Source organism: Crocodylus porosus, unplaced genomic scaffold (genome assembly GCF_001723895.1).
Source record: "Crocodylus porosus isolate Cpor-Errol unplaced genomic scaffold, CroPor_comp1, whole genome shotgun sequence".
Taxonomy (NCBI): domain Eukaryota; kingdom Metazoa; phylum Chordata; order Crocodylia; family Crocodylidae; genus Crocodylus; species Crocodylus porosus.
In genome coordinates, this window is record NW_017728927.1 from 5122393 (window position 1) to 5130658 (window position 8266).

The 8266-nt window shown below is 60.6% G+C and overlaps 1 protein-coding gene across 1 annotated transcript; it reads right to left on the reverse strand.

Moving 5' to 3' along the window:
• Positions 1 to 2898: 2898 nt before the first annotated feature.
• On the reverse strand, positions 2899 to 6922 carry LOC109314785 (heparan sulfate glucosamine 3-O-sulfotransferase 4-like). Its single transcript, XM_019542117.1, has one exon. The coding sequence runs from the start codon at positions 6920 to 6922 to the stop codon at positions 6200 to 6202; it is 723 nt and encodes a 240-aa protein (XP_019397662.1). The 3' UTR covers positions 2899 to 6199.
• Between the last annotated feature and the right edge of the window lie 1344 nt (positions 6923 to 8266).

Below are 8266 nucleotides of genomic sequence, written 5' to 3' on the forward strand. Positions count from 1 at the left end.
TGCGGTGGGCCACGCGGGGGAAGGTCAGCGAGCAACAGGCGTTCCTGTAACAGTCGGCGCGTTCCCTGCCCAGCGGCTGTGCTTGACGCCGGCTGCCTCCGCGCGGGCGACTTCAGCCTGGCAGCGAGCAGCCCTCAAGGACGTGACCTTGCAGGGCGGCACATCAAGCCTGCGTAATCACGGTGCCCCTGCCTCGTGGCAGCCTGTTTGCTCCAGGACAGTTAATAAATAGTGAGGATGTCACAGACAGCAGCAGGCGCGCGGGACACGGGGACAGCGCTGCAGCTGGCTCCCTGAGCCACCTGGCAGAGCCGCTCGGAGAGCGCGCCGGCCTCCACGGCCCTGCGCCCGGCTGCCGCGAGCGTTGCTCTCGAGAAGTCGTGGGCCGAGGCCGGGTGAAAACTTGGCAGAGAAGCGGAGCGAGTTATTTGCGAGGCCGCTTTTCGGAAGCCCGCGGCCCGGAGGAGACTTCTGTTCCTCCTCCTGTGCGGCGGCTTGTCGGTGGCTGGCTCCGCAAGGCCGGTCTGTTCGCTGCAGGGCTGCCCCGCGTGAGCCGCTCGTGCCCACGGAGGCTGCCAGCGGCAAGGATCTCTGCCCCCTCCCGCAGCCCCCTCCCTCACACGGGCAGCTCTCCCCGTCCGGCCGCCCCCTGGTCGGGGGCGCTCCCCGGGCCAGGCAGCCCCTCTGCCCCAGCTACCTCCTGCCCCTGCTGCTGGCTTGGCCTTAAGGGCCGCAGGGACCCGGGTGCAGAAGCCAGGGGAGATCGGTGCCCCCAGCAATGCCCAATAACACCAGTTACGGGCTGTTGTTCCACCTGCAGGTCCCTGGACCGCGTTGGACCACGTCCAGCCCAGATCCCCAGCGCGTGTTGGCCCGCGCCAGGGAGCGGGATCCGTGCAAAGCCGCCTCTGCTGCAGGCGCTCGCAGGGCCGGTCAAAGGAAACCAACATCACGGTGCAGCTCCGGCGGGTTCACAAGCTTTTAATGATAACAGCAGGCGAGAGCGACACACCGGCAGCGACAGCTTTTCTGATTGTCTAAAAATACAGCACTTGCTCTGTAAAGGTCACCTGGAAAAGAACACACTTTGCCTCGGTCTGAACATCGATATGCTTGTGCCACGCGAGCCGGGCGGCTGCACAGAGCCTTCCAGTTACCTCGTTAGGATTAAAGTCTTAGTCAAACAAATGTTTCTTCCACGGGGCCGGATTACATGGTGGTGGAGTCGTGGAACTCAAATACGAAACAATCTGACTAAATTTGAGATTTAATTGATCTTTTGATGACTTTGTAAATGTCTGGCAAGAGGGGAGATGCTTCTCAAACAGGAAAATCTACACCCAAATGATCTCAATTTGAATAATGAGTATTCAGTCCTTGTTTGGTAAATATACCCAGTGTTAATGGTGCTTAATGGTGCCTGTAATTGGTGTCTAAAGTTATTTAAAAGTAAATTTACTAGAAAATAATTAGCAATTTTATAGTTCACTACTTCCTAATTTTGTTGATAAAAGTTTTTCAGCGGTCCTATCAGATGACACAACAATGCGGTGCGGCGGGTAGGCTGCTTCCGCGCTGCCGGGAGATTGTGCACACAACACCGAATAAAAACATTTCCCCCTAATTTCTTCCCCTGGAAGCCAGCCCTCCCTTGCCTTTTATTATGCAGTAAATTAGCCTTAATCAACGCCGAGTGAAAGTTTCCAGGCACTGTTCAGGGATTTGTTTGTCGGTGACCTTGGGAGTGCTGAACCTGAGCCGTGGGAGTAGAGAGGGACCCGGTTTCCTCATTAGCGGAGCATCTTTCCGTAATGAGCTTGTGGCGACGCTCCGTCCAACCTGCGCGCAGCTGTCCTCCCAGCGCCTCTGAAGAGCGCCCGGGCTCGCCGAGGGCGGGGGGGGGATGTCAGCGACGTGCTCCTGGCCGTGCACCGCTCTGCACCGCGGGCAGCTCGGGCGGCTGGAGCTGGGGTGCCAGGCTGGGGCGGTCACCTGGGCTCGACTCTTGTCCCTGACAGCAGGGAGCCCCGCACCCCCTGAGCTCCCAGTGGGCAGGGGGGTCATGCAAAAGTCCCTTGAGCCGGGACGGTCTGGGGGTCACAGCCCAGGCCTCAACCTCCTTGGATGGGGTGGGGTGGGGGTGCACCCCAGGGTGCCAGTGAAATCCCCAGCCCCGGTGCTGCTCCCGGCACTGCCCGGAGGTGGCCGCAGCTGCCACATTGGAGGCTGATGGAGACCTGCCTGTGACCGCTCCGTGCAGGCCTGATTCCCTATCTGTAGGGCCGTGGGGCATCTGCAGCAGCTCACGGTGCATTTGGTCCCTGTGCGACGCGCACCTTGTGTCCTCCTCTCTGTGCAAGATCAGTTCCTGCTCTGGAGCCAGGGGACGCTGCTCTGTCCCTGCGCACAGGACGGGAGCCGTGGGACGGGTGGTGGGCAAGGCCTAGAGCCCTGCACCTGCACCAGGCCCCTGCCTGCCAGCAACACGGCTGTCCCCGCTCTGTAGAGCAGGTCGGCGAGCTGAGAAGAGCTACTCAGCACCCACCCTGGTCGGGGTAGCGTCGTTACCTCCCAGCAATTAGCCGTGCACCTTCTCGGAGCAGGGGAGCGTGTGCGAATCACACACTTGAGGCTGCACGTGCTGCCCACGCCTGTTTCCTGACGTGCCCCGTCTCCTTGGTCCCACCACCCATGGATGCTCTTGCTTGGGCAGAGCTGGTTCCCTGCCTGCCCGCGGGGCCCGAGGTCTGCTCTGTGCTGCAGGCATCTCCCCCGGGGACGGACCGGGTCCAGGCGCCCGTCCCATGCGGGGCCCATGCGACGCTGGGGCAGTGCCGCGACTCCCTCTGGGCTCTGCCCCTTCCCCCCAGACCGCAGAGAAACGGAGCAGAGAGCGGCAGCTGCTACAACGGTTTATTATTCAGTGCCGTGGGTTCAAGTTCAGCTGGAGATGTTCTGCCGTCAGGTGCAGGGCGACACACACACAGAGACGTGTTGGAGGAGGGTGCAGCTCGGCGGTTTGGTTTCAGGAGGATGAATTCTCCATTTCCAGTCTCTGAACCATAAAGTACCAGATTTTCCAGCACAATGAATCATCCAGTCTGTGTGTATAAAATTAAATATAATTTATGCTTTGCTAATTGAAATCAAATACAAAAATTCAATTTCCTGTGTGTTGTAACGCTGACATTTAAATAGTAAAAAAAAAAGAAAAGGAAAGTTATTAACCCAACTCTCTCGCAGCAGGTTGCTCGTGCTCTCACCAGATAGAAAATAATTCCTCTGTCAAATTAGCACATTACAAATGCAGACACATGTAGCTGGGCGCGCGGGCACGGCGGAGCACACAGCAAAGGGACCGCTGGAAACCGGGCTGCGGAGGGGGGCAGCCGTGGGCCTGGGGGCTGTGGCAAGGCCAGGAGTCTCTCGTGGCTCCGTGTCCGGAGCTGCAGGAGCGGAGTCTCTTCTCCACCCATTGCTTGGCATCTCCTCCCGGGATCTGGGACGATGCCCACATCAAAGAGAAACCTCTAGGGACGGGGCGAGCAGGGCGGCGTGGCCCGGTGGGGTCCCGCAGTCACACGTGGGACCTGCCCCGGAGCACGCGGGGGTGCTCAGCCTGTCGGCGCTGCAAGCTGCGAGCTGTCCTGGGAGCATGGGGAAGGGACCCGGCTCAGCGCCCGAGTCCTGCGGCACCGCTCGGCTGCTGCTGCAGGGCACCGGGGTGGGCCACGCGCTTCATCCGGGGGCGAGCAGGGAGCTGCTTCCCCTGCCCAGCCCCAGGCCCCGCGGCAGGTGGATCACGACGCACCGGCGGGGCTCTCTCGAAGCTCTTTGCTCTCTGGGGAAAGGCCCTGTGAAAAGAGCACGGGCGAGTTGACGGTGGGTAATTCAATGCCACTAGCTGCGCCACCCCGGGTGCAGTCAGGGGTGCCAGGAGGGGCCACGAACACGGCTGGGGTGAGATGGGCGCCCTTAGGGGGACTTTGACATCGACGGACGGCTCCTCCTGCCAGGCGGCATCACCACTGCCCGAGCTCAGGCCCTGCCACGCGGCCTCGTCGCAGCTGCCGCCAGACTTCCCCACGCCCGGTCACGGCCCCTGGCTGCAAGCCGCGACCCGGGCGGTGCAGACAGCCCCGGTGTCGCCAGCCCCACGTCCTCCCTGGGGCTGGAGGATGACGCAGATCCCAGGGACTGGCTCGGCCCTTGGCAGGACTGAACCAAGAAGGAGAAAGAGGCTTCACCGGCAAATGAAACAAAGTCCTGGGCGTCCCTGGGGGGCCGCGGGAGAAGCCCCTCCAAATCCATGAATCATCCTGCATCGCCCTGCAGCACAACACGGCTCCTGCTTAGCAGCAGCAACGGCACTTTAATATCGCACGAAACCATTTCAAGTCGCCCCTACGACGTATTTCCAATCTTCACGGAGTCAGTTCTGGATCTGCAGGTCTGTGAAGACGTGTCTGATGTCGGAAGCTGCTTTTAAATCTAATCAGGCTAATGCAAACTGGCATTCACTGCCGCGGGAACTAATGTGACGCTCCTCGAACCCGGCCCGCCGTCTCCGTTTGACAAATGAATTTAGCTCGTTCCTTATACAACCCCGAGCACGAGCAGCGCCTTCTGCTGTAATGAACCACACGACAGGCCATGAAACCCGAAGCAGGTTCAGCTCGTTGCCTGGCTTAACAGCGATTTCCCCCGGCTACTTGGATCCACGCGGATTTCGTGCTGCCTGACGCAGCGCGGGGCCGGCCTGGCGAAGGGTGCGCACGCCGTCGCCTTTCGTGCATGCTGCTTGCAAACAGCAGCAAACGCAGACTCTCAGAGGAGCGCTGCGGCTTCAACAAATGAAGTGCACGGCCCCCCCGGGATGCCCTGCTGCCACTCCGTGGGAAATGAAATAAAAGGGAAATAAAAAGGACCCCCAGACACCGAGGTTGTTTGCCGTTGAAATCACCCAGGGGAGGGGAGGGCTCCCTCCAGCTAACACTGCGTTTGCCTTTTGTTCCTGCCGCCACGGGCTCTGGCTCGGCAGCCGGCGTGGGAAACGGGCAGCTGTGCTGCACGGCTGTCTCGCTGTGCGCGGAGAGGGGCACGCGGCCCACATGGGCACGGCCGCGGTGCCAGCTGCGCTCGGGGCTTGTTCGACATCCTCTGCCTGGGTTTGCGCCTCTGCCTGAGCGTGCCGCTTGATCGCTCCCCCCGCACGCGCAGATCTGTGCAGGGCCGCGAGCTTGCTGCGCTCCCGCTGGAAATGAATTCCCTTTCTGCTGCAGGTTTTGAAGCCGAGATGAAGAGCGTTTCACCGTGCCGCAGGGTCCTGCTTTTCAAAGGTGCCAGGCGCAGGCAGGCCACAGAGACTCCCGCAGCATTCGCAGCTGCTCGGCATCTTTGAAAGCCGGAGCGGCACGGGGGCTTTGCACAGCGCGCCAGCTGTTGTGACAAGGTCTTATCTGGCAGGGGGTCCTTCTGGACCGAGAGCTCATTTCCACGGTTGCACCAGCAACAGCAGCCTCGACTTTCACCTGCAAATCCTGCTCCGGAGTCAGGCCACGGGCTCCTGAGCACGGTGCTAGGGCCCTCCCCACCCCCAGCACAGAGCAGGTGCTGGAGCCCAGGACGCCTCTCCCGGGATGGGCCGCCAGGAAACCACCCCAGTGTCAGGCCCCTTAAGTGCCAGGGCCAGCTCATCTAAGGGGCATTGCCAGGCGCCCGGGGAGGCCCCAATCCTGAGCTCCCTGCACACCGACCGGAGTGACGGGAAGCCACAGGATCAGCCGTGTTACCGCCAGCAGCGAGTGCAGAATCGGGCCCAGGGTGCCTGGCACTTGGTAAATAGTATACTAATTAGTGCAATGTGCAATGGAGGTGGAGCTTCTCCTTGCCACCCCTTGGCTTGCCCACCCCACCCAAGCGTGCGCGTGTGACCGGGTGCGTGCCGTGAAATACCAGGGCTCTTGCAGCTAGCGAGGGAAAACCGGAGCAGAGCAGAGGGGACGAGACCTACTGCCTCGCTTGGTCCCTGTCAGGCTTCGCTGGCGCGGGCAGGGCTCAGCACCTCCCCTCCAGCAGTGCCGCCCGGCCCCCCGCTAACGGCAGCACAAGGGGAAGGGGCAGCCCGGGCGGAAAGGTGGGGCTCGACCCCGCAACGCGCGAGTCCGAGGCGCAGAGGGGCTCTCCCGCCCTCCCGCCTTCACTTGTCACTTCCTTCCTGCTCCCACTGGAAATCCTGCCCCGTCATTTGGTAGAACATGACGTTGAACGGTTTGTAAAACTTCCGCAGTCTGTGGATGACGTCGGGGTCTATTTTGGGGTGAGTTCGACCCTTGGACTTGCCCAGGCACCGGGGCGGACTGCCGTCCTCCGGCTTCTTCAAGCAAGGGAACCCCTTGGTTTTATTGAAATAAAAGTGTTTCTCCGTCACCAGCCTTTTGAGGCCCAGGAAGTCCTGGACCTTGGCCATCTCGCCAGCGGGGTCGATGATGAGCCGCTCGCCGCTCACGAAGAGGATCTGGGACAGGGGGAAGTACTGGAGCCAGTTCTCCAGGTGCAGCGCGTAGATCCCGATGCGGATGGCGCTCCAGGAGGCGTCGATCAGCCCCAGGGTCCGGTTCTTGAAGGCCAGCACCTCGAAGGTGGGGATGTCGGGCTTCTTGGAGAGGGTCTGTGTGTAGTCCGAGATGGCCCTGGTCACCGGGTTGCGCACCACCACGATCAGCTTGGTGTCCTTGGCCATGGAGTGGATGCGTTTCGGGGCCTCGTTGGTCACGAAGTAGCTGGGGGTTTTCTCCATCGTTATCTGCCCCTCCAGCGTCTTGGGCATCACGTTGCTGCAGAGAGAGGAAGCGGGAGAGAGGGGAAGAGAGGTTAGTTCTGCGGCTGGATCCTGCCCGCGCGGGGACTCGGCCGGTCGCATCCCCAGCCCGCCCTGCCGGTCCGGCCCACGCGGCGCCAGCAAAGCGCACCGCGGGCGTGGCAGCAGGCAACCGGGCGGCCTCCACGGTCCCCGCCACTCTCCGCCTCATTTGTCTGCAGACGTGGCAAGCACGCCCTGCATGTTCAAACTGGTCTCAGTAACGTATTATACAGTCAATTTGCCATAGGCATATGTAGACAAAAGTTAATTGACAATAAACCTGTACAATACCTGTCTGTACAGCAAGCCATCTGCTACCATTTGCTCAATTAAGTCTATTCACTTCAGAGGCATGTACCGAAGTGGTGCATTTAGGATTACACAAGACCTTTTTGTTATGATGACATGCTTTTAAATGTCTCAGCTAATAAAACTTAATACAGAATAAGATCCCTGGCTTCTAGTACAATAATTAAATTTATTTACTATCTTGTGTGTGAGAAAGAATGACTTTTCTTTTATCTCTAATTCACATGCTCTGTCAATAATTAATTGCTGCTGGGTTTTGAGCTTCCTGTGCAAGCACTTTTATTAGCCAAAAGGAATTTGCCTGCTGGATAAATTAACGCGCAGCAAGCCTTTCCTGGATAACAGGCTATCGCATTGCACGGAAACCGCAGCCAGGCCCGCGCGCATGCAGGAGGGTGCAACCCCTGTGCACAGGCCACTGGTGCAAGCCACTGCGTTAGGCGACCGGCAAGAGCACGGCAGCACCGCTTTGCCCTCCTCGGCTGCTGGCTGAAGTGCTGCGGTGCCTGGGGCTAGCGCACGTGCTGCGCTGTGGTTGCAGCCAGCTCCCCGAGCAAGGGCAGGGCGGCTCGGCCTGCTCCCCGCCTGCCCTCCCGGCGAGGCACTGCACTGGAGACGCTTGTTACCGCCTGGGAAACTTGCCTCCGGCCGCAAAGCAGCAGGCTGCCGAGCTCTGAGGAAGGCTGCAGCTTGCTAGAGCCCACGAGAGGTGCGAACCCCTCAGCAGCTTTCAACAACAGCTTTGCATCAACTCGGAGGACCGGAGAGGCCCGGAGCACCTGTGCTCTCTGCGAGGCCTTCCCGCCTCCACTCCCGGCTAGGGGAAGGGGGACCCGTCACGGGGGAGTTGGGCCTGCGACCAAAATACCTGAGGCTTGCAATGAGAGCGGGGGCTTTGTGTTCCCGGGGGTGCTGGCTGTGTGCGCACACACCCCACGGCTTGCTTAGCCGCTGGCTTGTTCGGTTGCCGAACGCTGCCGCGGTGGGCGAGGAGCAGAGGGAGGGTGTTTCTGCAGGGGGTTAGCACTTTCCACTTTGCCTGGTGCTGGGGCATGATGCGGCCTGGGGCTGAGCGTGGAGAAGAGCCCCTGCTCG